We start from the raw sequence: 14,766 nt of genomic DNA, 5'->3' as shown, positions 1-14,766 counted from the left end.
TCTGTCAAAACATGAAATCGTATATTTTAAATATGTACAGTTTGTTGCATATCAATTCTACCTTAATAAACTATGAAAAAAAAAAGAGGGATCTTGAGAAACAAAATTATTTTAACCTTCTCACTGGAAGAAGAGTTTTGGGGCTGGAGGGAAAAATGGTTGGGCCTTATATAGATAGCAATTTGGCCTCTGCTCCAGATAACTTCCATTCATTCAAGGGATCTGCCTTCTCATTATATGCCAGGAATGTTGTCAGGTTCTTGGATACAATGATGAGTAACAAGCCACTGCCCTAAAAGTGCTCCTTTCTGGTGGAGAACAGGAAGGCAGGTCACTATCTGGTAGATTCCAGCCAACGCCCACATGGCCCAAGCCTTCTCTCACTCATGCTGCCCAAGGGGCCAGAGGCAGATCAGGAAGCCGAGGTAGTAAGTCGTTCAGATGGAGTCAGGAAGGGTGGCACAGGAATACGGCTGTTGAAGCGGCCAGCAGAAGGTAGATTACCCTCAAGGAGGGTCGTGGTCATCATTCGAGAAGTGGGTTTACATGCTTCATATTATCTATGTCTATCTACCTGCACACTTAAAAAAACATTTTTTAAAAATTGATTTCAGAGAGGAGGGAGAGGGATAGAGAGATAGAAACATCAAAGATGAGAATCATTGATCGGCTGCCACCTGCACACCCTCTATTGGGGATCGAACCTGCAACCTGGGCATGTGCCCTGATGGGGAATTCAATCGTGACCTCTTGGTTCCTAAGTCCACGCTCAACCACCCTAGTCACACTATCGGGCTTACCTGCACACTTGTAACAACAGCAAGAACTAAAATTGAGCAGGGACCGCGAAAACGGCTTATGTCCATTGCCTCATTCACTCCTCTCCGTAAGAAAGGAAAGGTTACTGCCCAAGGTCACAGAGCTGCCAATCTCTAGCTCCGAAGCTCCCAGCCATCACACGTGCTCCTCTCACTGTACTCCTGGACTCATTTGAAAGCGAAAAAATCCTTTCGGGCCCCCATCGGTACAGCTCAGCTTTCAGTGTTTACAACATTTCTCAGATCCAGAATGGAGGCAACATCCGCTAGCAACGTCGACAGGGTCGTGCCCGCGGGGGCAACTCCACCCAAATCCTGGACTGAGAGGATTTTTAGGGCTTACAGGGTAAATGGGGAACAATGCGTAAGGAGCGAGGAACGCCCGAGTCCACGTCGCACCGCAGGCGGGACGCCTCCGAGCCCCTCCAGGCCGCCAGCGAGCCGAGCTCAGCGCGCGTGCGCGGGGCCAGAGGGCACGCCCCCACGCGAGCGCGCGTTGAGCGGGGCGCGCGACCTGCGGAGCGCGCGGGCGCGCTGCGGCATTGGCGTCGGCGTCGGCGTCGGCGCGCGCTCCAGAACGAGGCAGTGTGGGCTGGGAAGGGAGCGAGGAGGCGGCGGCGGCGGAACCCGGGAGCCGAGGGGACGCGCGGGCCTCGCGCCGCGGGAGCGGACAGCTGCGGAGGGGACCCCGGGGATCGAGGCCGGAGGCGGGAGAGCGCGGCCTGTGGACTGCCGGCCCCAGAGGTCGCCGGCCGCGTCCCTTGCCCGGAGTGGCCGCCGCCCCTGGAGACTCGCCGTGACACGGGCCTAAGCCGCGGCGACCGCGGGCGTCTGGACCGCTCGGACCCATCGGGCTGGGCCGGTTTGGGACAGAGTCGGGCAGGTGCCGCCCCCCTAGGGCCGACAGGGGGCAAGGCGCCCACCGCGCGGCCCGCGGGCCGGGCTCGGCCGAGGGACCGCCCGCGCAGCCTCTACCCCCCACCCCCCCGCTCCCACCCCGTGGGTCGGAGCCCGAGTCGCGCCCCGCCTTCTCCGGGACGCCCAGCCGGAGCGGCGGGAGCCGGGAGAGCCCGCGCCCGCCGCCGCCGTCGCCTGCCGGGCTCGCGCGGGAGAAGAGGGAGGAGAAACTTTGCCTTTTATTGTTGTTTTAGTCCTTAAGTGCCAGGAACTCTGTTGGGAGGAAAAATGTCCTTCTTCAATTTCCGTAAGATCTTCAAGTTGGGGAGCGAGAAGAAGAAGAAGCAGTACGAACATGTGAAGAGGGACCTGAACCCTGAGGAGTTTTGGGAAATTATAGGAGAATTGGGCGACGGAGCCTTTGGGAAAGTGTACAAGGTAAGAGGGAGAAAACGGGAAGTTGCGCTTGTGAGAGAAAACAGCCACGGTCCTGGAGCGGCGAGAGGACCCCCCCCCCCCCCCCCCCCCCCCGCGCTCCCCCTCTCCCCGCCCCTTGTCCCTTTCCTGTCTCTTGCCCATCCTTTGACTTCGGAAACGTGCATCGGAACTTTATCCAGGCTGTCATCCAAGGAGCAGCCGAGACACTGGGGTTTAAGGTTGAACTTTAAAGAGTGATTGCTAAAGGGAGGTGGGGTTATTATTCTACGGGCTGCGCTGTCAAACTTTAAAGGAAGTGGGGGGGGGGGGGAGAAGCTCTAATTTAAAGCAGGGATCAGATTGTGGCCTTCAAAGCATTTTAAATCCATACTTATTATAGGAACTCATTATACTTTTCAGTGGCTTTATATTTGTCCACTAGCTGTTTGCAATCATGTGTATGATTGCGCTAAACCAGTCTCTTTTTTAGAGTCAGGGCATAAGCTTGGTTGTGTCTATAGGGAGTACATACATAACCCACGTATTGGGGCGAGAGCACAGTGATTGCTACTCGCACACTATTCCTGAATTGGTTGCTTCACAACGAACTATAAAATGGAGTGGAATTTCTGATAGAAAATTTCCAGAAGAAAACCTGCATTTAGTACTAGTTGCAGAGGAAGCATTGACTGGAAGTCAATACGAGTGCTTAAGAAATTAAAAACAGCACACTTTATTTATTTGTTTGTTTGTTTATTTATTTATGTTTCAGTAGAAAGAGTCTCGATGTTTCAACCTGAAGGCATTAGTGTGTTAGCAGTTTACTACCCCGTAAGGGTATATGAATGATGTCATTAGAATATTTTCATCCTGAAGGGTGAGGTTTTTATGAGACACAGGTTTGGGGGAAAGATCCACGTGAAAACAAAAGAACTAATGTTGATACAGGTTTTTTGCGGTTTTTAAAGCACTTTCACATAATTTGGCCCACGAAAGTCCGGTGAGGTAGACAGGTCGGTGGTATGTACATTTCACAGATGAGGACACCGGGAGTCAGAAATTGTTCAAAGTCACACAAGTCAGATTTAGTCCGTCTCACAGTTTAGATTTGAACTCAGGTTTTCTGACCCAGTATGTACTGTTGTTTTTTACTTGGATGTCCATTGGTAAAAATGATAGAATTTCGCCCTCCTTTCTAAGCACCAGCGCACCTCTGCCTTTGCTCTGCCTCAGATGCGTCTCACAGCCCCTTGCCTTGCTCATTCTTTACTTAGGCTGAAGCATACACTCTCTGTGTGCTTTCAGAACACATTCTTCACAAGGCGACTATGGCACTGTTACATGTTATAGTTAACATGTTTATGTTTTTATGATAAAACCGGAGGCCAAAATTATGATAAACATTTGGGTTCATCAATTGCCTTAGCACATGTGTATCTCTCTGTATTTGTTGAAATGAGAGAATGTATGTTACCTCATGTGAGTGCTATTGAAGCTATTGTATGCTGTGAAAGTTGGCAAAGTAAACTTCAGAGCTAGTGTGGAGGATAGAGAATGGGTTCCAAAGGGAGTTTACAGTTCAGATGTATGTAGGAAGAAGGGCTTTTAGTGTGGTGGGAAGATCACTCTGGGGAATTGTGCTTTAGTGTTGGCTGTCACAAACCAGCTCTGGGGTCTTGGACAGAACACTTAACTTCTCTGGACTTCCATTTTCTTAGCTGGAGAATCATAGATTTCCCCAAACGTTTGTTTTGATTTCTTCACATAGCAGAATTCTGAGTATGCAGTTATCTGGGCAAGGCAAAAATAAGTTACTCAAGGCACCTGGAATCCGGTGGTTAGAAGGTGGTAGGTGATTATAGGCAGTTTTCCTGGTATAAGTGTTTTATTGAATAGAACATTGCAGTATTAAAACACTGGCCCTGGAGTTGTACTATATCTTGGCTCCCTCAATAGCAGCCTGTGAGTTTGGACAAATTACTTAATCGTTTCATGTCTCACTTTTCCTGATCAGTAAGACCTGCTCTTAAATGTGTGAAAATTAAAGGAGATAGTAAATATAAGGCACATAAAAAGGGCTCATTAAATGGTAGAAATTACTGTTATTATATTTAGAATTCAGAAGCAAACTAGGATGGGACAGGAAAAGGGACCTATGAAAATAGTGAACCATTTTCTTATTTTCCCATGGCACAGAATGATTGTGTGGACATGTTAATAATGCTCTGGGATTTAATTATTTAATGACTCTTTCTGCAAAGTGTAACATATTTTTCTGTAGTGAGATATCAATTGAAAAATTTCTGAAAAATAAGAGACTCCATATAGTTGAAACACTATAAAATTGTCAAGGATAATTTTTATGGGCTTCATGACTATTTCAGTATGATATTTGAAGAGCTTGAATCCTTTGTATCTTTTCATTTTACTGGTCTATGCTTCCAAGGCTCTGAGTTTTTTTTCTTTTAAATTTTTTATTGAAAGTATTATATATGTCCCCCTTCTCCCCCATTGTCCTCTCCCAGCCAAATACTTCTTTAAAAGAAAATTTAAACTTATCTGACCCGTTTTTTCTCTTTTTCCTGAAAGTTTCTGTTTTCCAAGATATGCTAGAAATTTTAAATTTATAAACTTCCTCCTGTGTGGGGGAAAAAGCTATTAAACCTTAGTATTGTATGAAGTAGAAAACTATTTCTAAAATTGATTGTAACCATCATTTACTTATGGAAATTAGTAACTGTTATAAAGATTAAATTATAAACAGGCAATCATCTTGAGTACTTAGTTTATTTGAAACATTTTTCCATCATATACTTGTATTCTTTCTACTCAGTTCACTACACAAATCTGTCTTTCCTATTTTTAATCTATTTTCTATTTTTTAAGTCTTTGACTTATCTATTTTCAATGTTCTCTTTTCAATGTATTATTTGACATATAAATGAAAACATATATATCTCTTAAACTTTTTACTTTATTTATTTATTATTTTTAATCCTTACCCGAGGATATTTTTCCATTGATTTTTAGAGAGAGTGGAAGAGAGAGGGAAAGACTGAGAAATATCTATGTGAGAGAAAACACATTGATTGGTTGCCTCCTGCATGAGCCCTAACCAGGACCCTGGTTGGGGAGGAGCCTGCAACCGAGGTATATGCCCTTGACCGGAATTGGACCCAAGACCCTTTGGTCCGCAGGCCCATGCTCTATCCACTGAGCCAAACAGGCTAAGGCTTATTTTTTATTATTTATTTACTAGAGGCCCGGTGCACGAAATTCGTGCACTTGGGGCGGGAGTAGAGGTCCCTCACCCCAGCCTGTGCCCTCTCGCAGTCTGGGAGCCCATGGGGGATGTCTGACTGCTGGCTTAGGAGCGGTCCTAAGCCGGCAGTTGGACATTCTTAGTACTGCCACAAGAGCAGGAGAGGCTTACGCCACCGCCACTGCGCTCACCAGCAGTGAGCCTGGCTTAGGGCTTCTGGCTGAGCGGCGCTCCCCCTGAGGGTCAGTGCACGTCATAGTGACCGGTCGTTCAGCCATTTGGTTGATTTGCATATTAGCCTTTTATTATATAGGATTTTTTTTAAAAAATATATTTTATTGATTTTTTACAGAGATGAAGGGAGAGAGATAGAGAGAGTTAGAAACATCGATGAGAGAGAAACATCGATCAGCTGCCTCTTGCACATCCTCCACTGGGGATGTGCCTGCAACCCAGGTATATGCCCTTGACCGGAATCGAACCCGGGACCTCTCAGTCCGCGGGCTGACGCTCTATCCACTGAGCCAAACTGGTTTCGGCAGGATTATTTTTTAAAATTTAAATTCCATTGTGTAGATGTACCACAGTTTTTTAATCCACTCATCTGCTGATGGGCACTTAGGCTGTTTCCAAATCTTAGCTATGGTAAATTGTGCTTCTATGAACTTAGGGGTGCATATATCTTTCTGATAGGTGTTTCTGATTTCTTGGGATATATTCCTAGAAGTGGGATTACTGGGTCAAATGGGAGTTCCATTTTTAATTTTTTGAAGAAACTCCATACTGTTTTCCACAGTGGCTGCACCAGCCTGCATTCCTACCAGCAGTGCAAGAGGGTTCCTTTTTATCCACATCCTTGCTGGCACTTGTCATTTGTTGATTTGTTGATGATAGCCATTCTGACAGATGTGAGATGGTACCTTATTGTTTTGATTTGCATGTCTTGGATTATTAGTGACTTTGAGCATGTTTTCATATGTCTCTCAGCCTTCTATATGTCCTCTTTCGAAAAGTGTCTATTTAGGTTCTTTGCCCATTTTTTGATTGATTATCTTCCTTTTGTTAAGTTGTATGAATTCCCTATAAATGTTGGAGATTAAACCCTAATCGGATATAACATTGGCAAATATGTTCTCCCATGCAGTGGGCTCTCTTGTTGTTTTGTTGGTGGTTTCTTTTGCTGTGCAGAAGCTTTTTATTTTGATGTAGTCCCATTTGTTTATTTTCTCCTTAGTTTCCATTGTCTAGGGCTTATTTTTTTAAATGTTTGGATTTCTGTTGTTGTTAATGGGAAAAAAAGGAGTAACATAAAATGATGTGTTGAATTGAAACTGACCTCCTGACTGTATACTAGATGAAAGTGATTATTTTTATGACACTGATGGGTGTACACCTTTAAAAATATAGGTAATTTGGCGTACAATTACCTAGAGCTGTAATTGTATTGAAAAGTATAAAAACACATGTACATTTATTAAATAATTATAATATGACAATATTAATCATCAGAGTCAAGGAATTCTGCCAGCACCCCAGAATTCCTCCCACCTTTCTTCTGAGTTGACCTCTCTCCCTAAAGGAAAGCACTACCCTGCTTTTAAGTTATTCATTTCTTTGCTTTTCTTTATAGCTTACTAACTAGGTATGTAACCCTAAATATTATAATTTAGTTTTTTAAAGAATATATATTTTTATTGATTTTAGAGTGGAAGGGAGGGAGGGAGGGAAATAGAAACATCAATGATGAGAGAGAATCATTGATTGGCTGCCTCCTGCACGCCCCCTACTGGGGATGGAGCCTGACTGGGAATTGAACCTTGACCTCCTGGTTCATAGGTGGACACTCAACCATTGAGCCATGCCAGCTGGGCTATAATTTGAACTTTATATGAATGGAATCATATTGAGTGTCTTGCCTCTTTCAAAATCAGCATTATATTTGTGAGGTACACCTTTGTTATCACCTAGAGCTGTAATTACTTCATTATTGCATAGAATTCCATTATATGGTTACTCTTAATGGTAAAGAATGGGTGTATCAGTTGTTTCCAGTTTTTGGCTTTTATACACAATACTGATGCATCTATGCATGAGTTTCACTAAGACAACTCAGGAGTAGTATTGCTGGGTTATAGGGTAGTGTATCTTTAATTTTACTAGATGATGCCAACGTGTATCAAGTTACACTCTTACCAGCAGCATATGAGAATTTCCTTGCTCTGCATCCTTGACAACATTTGATATTGTCAAAATTTTTCAGTTTTGACAATCTAATGATATATATATACACACACATATATATGTATATATATATAATTTTTTTTGGTGGTTTTAATTCATCTTTCTCCGCCTACTAATTACTAATAAGTAATTCTTTTCATAGCTTTATTGGCAGATTGAATTTCTTCTTTTAGGTTCAGTTCTCTTCATGTTCTTATTAGATGTCTTTCTCTTGTTTATTTGTGTATTGTGGATTTTAACCATTTTGTAAATCACTTTTATACCTTGCCAGCTACTCACTTGTAGTTTTAACGATAATGGAGCACTAGAGGAAGGCTGTAAGGAGGTGGATGAAGAAAGGACTTTCACCTTTTTCTTTTTCTGTGGGCTTCCTGTCTGTTTTGCTGTTTCTATAACCATCATCCTAGTGGAAATTCCTCACCCAGCGACAGGAGTGGAATCCAGTTTGTAGTTTTTGCAACACTCACAGAGCTAGCCTCATCATAACCTTTCATAACACCAGCTCCAGTTGGCTGGCCCCCTCTTCCTTAAAAATTCCATAAGACCCTCCTTCCAAGTTCAGAGAGGCCAGCAGCATTCTTGTTTTTATTAACATTTGTTTAGTTATTTTATTGTCTTTATGTGAAGATGAGATTGTTTCTTTTTTTTTCCCTCAGATATTTTATTGATGTTTTACAGAGAGGAAGGGAGAGGGATAGAGAGTTAGAAACATCGATCAGCTGCCTCCTGCATATCCCCTACTGGGAATGTGCCCGGAACCAAGTTACTGAGCAGTACTCTCTCTCCAGGGATCTGAGTTTCAGCGCTGCAGAACCTTTCCTCCAAGCTTCTGAGTTTTAATAATCCCAATCCCTTGGCTCCGCTGGTCCTAGGGTAATAGTCTTTTCCTGCAGTTGTTACTTCCACCTCCCAGACTCTCTTAATCTTCTTTATTTTTTAATTACTAGTTAACAACAGAATCAATAATTATTTATATCAAATTCTCTCTTTTAAAATGATCAATATGATTTCTTTCTCCTGGCTGGACCCTGATTGGTTAAATAAACTAATAAATAAGCCACAGTTGAAACAAGAGTAATGTAAAATGATGTAATTTTTACACTACTTCATTTAGATTTATAACATGAAAACAGTACAGGAAACTGAAAAATCATTATGTTTCCCTGTAGCTCCTAGTTGTTTATGTAAAGTGGCTAAGCTCTATTCATGATTTATAAAAATTAAAGCAGTGAATTTTATGTGATCATTGATCTCTGGAAACATTTTATCAATTTCAAGTACTATCTTGGTGTGTGTATCCCATTCTTGTTTTTATTAACATTTGTTTAGTTATTTTAGTAAGTCTTTATGTGAAGATGAGATTGTTTCTTTTTTTTTTCTCATATATTTTATTGATGTTTTACAGAGAGGAAGGGAGCGGGATAGAGAGTTAGAAACATCGATGAGAAACATCAGAAACATCGATCAGCTGCCTCCTGCATACCCCCTACTGGGAATGTGCCCGGAACCAAGTTGCTAGTACATGCCCTTGACTGGAATCGAACCCGGGACCCTTCAGTCCTCAGGCCAACACTCTATCCACTGAGCCAAACCGGTCAGGGCGAGATTGTTTCTTTTTAACACTAATATCCATTATATAATTTAAAATGTAGAATTACATGCTTATCAAATGTTTATTTCAGTTTTGAGTTTCAGAGTTCTTTAGAACCAGACTCTCATGAATAATAGTTATTTTAAAGCAATAAGTAGGAGGCACTATACTTTCTAATGTAACTTTTATTTATTATATTAAACCAAAAGGTTCCATTGTTGGTTTAATCAGTATCTCCAGGGGAATGGTATAATTAAATTTGTTACTATAAAGAACTTTAGAGATTATCTAGTATTATTTCCTCCCTCTTGATGCTATTCCATTCATAAGTAAAAGACATCTTTAAAATCTCTCAGGACATTAGTAGAAGCATGAAGAAGTAGAATGACTTTTAACTCCACTCACAATATCCTTAGTCTACTACCAGGGTTTATATTTTATAGTGTGCCTCTTCAAAGACAGTTCCTCTGGTCTCTTTCTTCCCAGAGTATTATCTATAATAATGAAAGGGTAATATGCTAATTAGACCAGACATCTTCTGGACGTCCTTCTGAACAAAGCCACGGTGGTGGGGGCCGAGGCAGAGGCGGTTAAGGGTGATCAGGCTGGCAGGGGAGGGCAGTTAGGGGTGATCAGGCCGGCAGGGGAGTGCAGGTAGGGGGCGATCAGGCCGGCAGGGGAGTGCAGTTAGGGGGCGATCAGGCCGGCAGGCAGAGGCAGTTAGGGGCGATCAGGCAGGCAGGCAGACGAGCAGTTAGGAGCCAGTGGTCCCGGATTGCAATAAAAATATTTTTATTGATTTCAGAGAGGAAGAGAGAGGGGAGAGAGAGATAGCATCATTTAGGATGGGGCCTAAACTGGCAGTCGGACATCCCCTGGGGGTTCCTGGATTGGAGAGGGTGCAGGCTGGGCTGAGGGATCACCCCCCTCCCCCTCCTGTGCATGAATTTTGTGCACTTGGCCTCTAGTATTAAAATGATGAGAGAAGGGCTTATGTTTCACTGGCATATTTCTTCTGACTTAGGGAGGTGGTGAGTTCTAATTATTATTGGCTCAACTGTAGTATCTTTCTTAGAGATACAACATAATGTTGTATTTGCACCAGTTATGACAGATTTCTTGATTTTTAACATCTCTGAAATTGGAATATGTCCTTTATTGATTGATGCCTTGATATTATTGTTGGCCTGGTAGGGGTCATGTTATATCTGTCATTGAACTTAGTTGTATCACTGGTGTTAGTTGCAATCCCTTGATGTTCAATTAATAAACTATTTAAGGACCTTTTGAAGAAAAAATCCTGGTTGTTACCTAAAAATCTTTTAGCACCTGTGGTAAGATAAACAAAGTAGTATCATTATAGTTGCAAAATGGGAGACAGTGACTTCAAATAAAATTTTGGAGATAGTAGTTAATTTAATGGCCAGAGAATGATATTGTGAGGACATTAGATAACTCAGTGAATAAGTGATTCAAAGAGTAAAACTTCAATATATGAAGTATTTAATTATATGTGAACCAGAATAATAGATATACAATAACAATTTTTGTCTAAATATGTCCAAAAGTTCTTTAAAAAGGCATAATATAAAAATTCTAAATGAAAAAGTGTTGATATAGTTTAATTGGAAGTTTTTCTTCCTTAGTGAAATATAAGATAAGATATCTTAAAAGACATTGGAGATTTGTTAAAATATGATAGCTGAGAATATTCTTCTAGATTGTAAATCAGTATGAAGTCTTTTTTAAAAAGAAATATTTTTATTGATTTCAGAGAGGAAGGGAGAGGGGAGAGAGAGATAGCAACATCAATGATGAAAGAGAATCATTGATTGTCTGCTTTCTGCACACCCCCACTGGGGATCGAGCTTGCAATCCCAGCATGTGCCCTTGACCGGAATCGAACCCAGGCCCCTTTAGTCCACAAGCCAGCTCTCTATCCACTGAGCCAATCCAGCTATGGCTGAGTCAAACCAGCTAGGGCTGAAGTCTTTTTTTAAAAAATATTTCCTTATTGATTTCAGAGAGAAAGGGAGAAGGAGAGAGAGAGAGAGAGAGAGACATCAATGATGAGAGAGAATCATTGATCGGCTGCCTCCTGCACCTCCCTACTGGGGATCGAGCCCGCAATCAAGGTACATGCCCTTGGCTGGAATCGAACCTGGGACCCTTCAGTCCGCAGGCTGACACTTTATCCATTGAGCCAAGCCGACTAGGGCTAGGGCTGAAGTCTTTTGTACAAAACGTATTATTTGAATCCTAAACATTAGGGTTACTTAATTAGTAATTAGTATTTTTGCCCCTATTTTTTTCTAAGGAAGTAAAACGTAGCAATAATGTACTTAGAAAATGTTAAACAAAAGAGTTCACAGCTAAAAGTTTCTTGAAAGAAAGGTTTTAATGAGCCAAGTGCTAGCCTGGAAAGGACCAGGCTTTGAGGCATGAAGTCTAAACCACCAGTAATGTGGCTAGATGGAAAAGTTAGCATGTTAGTACTGGCATTGATGGGCGCTTGTGTACATTCTGTTTTGGGGAAGAAAGATGTAAGTTGTTTTGAAAGAATATACATTGGCTACAGGTAAGGGAGGGTGGGAAAAGGTGAACTGGGGGCAATTTTGTGATAGTTACACAATCTATAAGGAAGAAATATTTACTAGTGTTGTTTAGTTACTGGCAGCAGTCCTGAAGTTCATGCATACTTGCTAGTGGTTGGCTAGTAGACTCTGGAGATTGATTTAGAGCTCCAACACATATTCAGGAGTGAGAGCACTCTTTAGTTAGTTGGCCCACAACTATTAACTGGTTAATTGTTCCAGTTTCTTTCTCTGACTCTCCTGTCTACTGTAATTTAATTTAGGACATACAGAATTTTTCTTTTGACAAAAAATTCCCATATACAGGCTGATACCTGTTTTGCTTATTCTTTTCTCCATTATTGCCAAGATTAGATAATAGATCACTAAGAAATCTCCCACATACTGATTTTAAAATGCTTTATGGCTTCTGTAAAAATAATACATGTTCATTTTTAAAAGTTCAAACAATATGGTATGAAATACAGAAAAAGTCAAAAGCACCTGAAATTCCACCATCCTCACTAATGAAGTCTTTCTAGATATTTATGAAGCTATCCATATGTGAAAATAGATGTATAGTTTCTGTAAAATTACATATCTTTCATGTTTAATAAGTTGTGTTTTTTTCCCAGTCACTGATGTCTTATGGCTACTATTCCATCTTAAGAAATATTAATTGGTTAGTCAATTCATTTTGGCTGTGTAATGTCTCATTGTAGAGTTATATTGAATAATTTAAGCAGGTTCTTGTGAATGGACATTTAGGTTGATTCATTTTTCTTATTGTAAATAGTACTTTGATGAATATTTATACACATGCATATTTTTTATTTTATAAAATTACCTCCTTATGATCAATTCTTAAAAGTGGGATTTGGACTTTTATTTATAATTTGAAACACTTATTAGTAGCTTTTAAAAGTTTGGTATTTTTTTCTGTTTTTTTTTTAAGTAATATATTTAGTTTTGCTGAAATGATAACATAATATTGAAATGTTTTTTAAAAAACCTAATTAGTATTTTAAGATCTGATTAAGATATGCACTTAGCATGGTGCATAGCATGCATTAATTAATATTTATGTTTAGGCTATCTTTCCAAAATAAGCATCCTATATAATAAAAGGCTAATATGCAAATTGACCAAACAATGGAATGACTGGTTGCTATTATGAGCACTGACCACTAGGGAGCAGATACTCAACGCAGGAGCTGCCTCTGGGTGGTCAGTGCGTTCCCACAGGGGGAGCGCCACTCAGCCAGAAGCTGGGCTCACGGCTGGCGAGCGCAGCAGTGGTGGTGGGAGCCTCTCCTACCTCTGTGGCACCTGCCCAGTGGAGAGGAGACAGGAGCTGCTGGGGCTCCTCACAGTAGGAGTCTGTCCTCTCTCCTCACGCAGAGGCAGCCCCTGCAGATGCGTGTTTCTCTATGTGCCTCCTCGCTGATTTCACCTCTACTTTTTGAATCACAGTGGATCCAGGGAAGCTCTCACCCATAGTTTGGGTTCCTTGTTCTTTTGCAAGAGTTTTTTTTATTCTAAACCTCAGAGTGAGGGCTCTCAGACTGTGAGAGGGCGCAGGCTGGGCTGAGGGACCCCCTCCACCCCCAAGAGCCTGAATTTCATGCACTGGGCCTCTAGGGTACAAATAGAGACAAGCCACTAATGGGAGAAAATATTTACAAAATACATCTGATAACCTACTATTCAAATATATAAAGAACTCTTAAAACTTAACTAGTAGAAAACCAACAATCTGATTAAAAATGGGCAAAAGATCTGGGCAGACATCTCACCAAAGATTTACAGATGGTCAGTGAATACATTAAAAGATGCTCAATACCATATGTCATTAAAACAAGTAGATACCACTATACACCCATGTTAGAATGGTGAAAATCCAAAACATTGACAACACCAAATGCTGTCAAGAATGTGGCACAGTAGGAACTCTCATTCATTGCTGGTGGGAGTGAAAAATGTGAGACAGTTTGACAGTTTCTTACACAACTAAACATATTTTTACCATATGATCCAGTAATTGTGCTCCTTGGTATTTACCCAAAGGGGTTGAAAACTTATGTCCACACAAAAACCAGCACATGTATGTTTGTAGCAGCTTTATTCATACTTGCTGAAACTTGGAAACAACCAAGATGCTTTCAGTAGGTGAATGGATAAATAAATTCGCACATCTATGTAATGAACTATTATTTAGTGCTAAAAAGAAATGAGTTGTCAGACCATGAAAAGACATGGAGGAATCTTAAACGTATGTTACTAAGTGAAAGAAGCCAATCTGAAAGGCTATATACTATGTGATTCCAACAAGATGACATTCTGGAAAAGCAAAACTATGGAGTGAAAGATCAGTGGCTGCCAGGGGTTATGAAGAAGGGAGGGATGAATAGGTAATGTATAGAGGATTTTTAAGGCAGTGAAACTATTTTGTATAATATAGTGGTGGACACATGTCATAACATTTGTCAAAATCAATTGAATGTGCACCAAATGTAAACAGTGGTCCGTGAGTGATAATGATGTGTCAAGCGGCCATTAATTGTAACAGATGTACCATTCTGGTGCAGAATCTTGATAGTGCCGGAGGCTCTGCATGTGTAGAAGCAGGGAGTATATGGAAACTTTGTACTTTCTGCTCAACTTTGTGGTGAACCTAAAACTATTCTAAAAAATGAAGTTTATTAAAAATAAACAAGTATGCATTGGGATATTTTTGATCTTACATTTTTAGGCCCAGAATAAAGAGACCAACGTTTTAGCTGCTGCAAAGGTGATTGACACCAAATCTGAAGAAGAACTTGAAGATTACATGGTTGAAATTGATATTTTAGCGTCATGTGATCACCCAAATATAGTCAAACTTCTAGATGCCTTCTATTATGAGAACAATCTTTGGGTAAGTATTTTCTGTTGATCTGTAGGAGTAGTCAAAATGAATTAATTGTC

General features: G+C 41.1%; 1 protein-coding gene across 3 annotated transcripts in view; it reads left to right on the top strand.

Annotated features, from left to right (window-relative positions):
* Window positions 1-1,383: 1,383 nt before the first annotated feature.
* Window positions 1,384-14,766, top strand: part of SLK (STE20 like kinase) — a 53,258-nt gene continuing 39,875 nt past the window's right edge. For 2 of the 3 annotated variants that reach the window (XM_036336071.1, XM_036336069.1), the window contains exons 1-2: window positions 1,384-2,153; window positions 14,552-14,716. In XM_036336071.1, coding sequence (XP_036191964.1) covers window positions 2,004-2,153; window positions 14,552-14,716 — 315 coding nt within the window. In that variant the 5' untranslated portion in view covers window positions 1,384-2,003. The remainder of the gene's footprint in view (window positions 2,154-14,551; window positions 14,717-14,766) is intronic. The other variant, XM_036336070.1, reaches the window with a different exon arrangement.

This window comes from Myotis myotis, unplaced genomic scaffold, assembly GCF_014108235.1.
Source record: "Myotis myotis isolate mMyoMyo1 unplaced genomic scaffold, mMyoMyo1.p scaffold_m19_p_15, whole genome shotgun sequence".
NCBI classification, from domain to species: domain Eukaryota; kingdom Metazoa; phylum Chordata; class Mammalia; order Chiroptera; family Vespertilionidae; genus Myotis; species Myotis myotis.
Note: the sequence above shows the minus strand (reverse complement) of the source record. Positions and strands in the feature narration are given on the sequence as shown.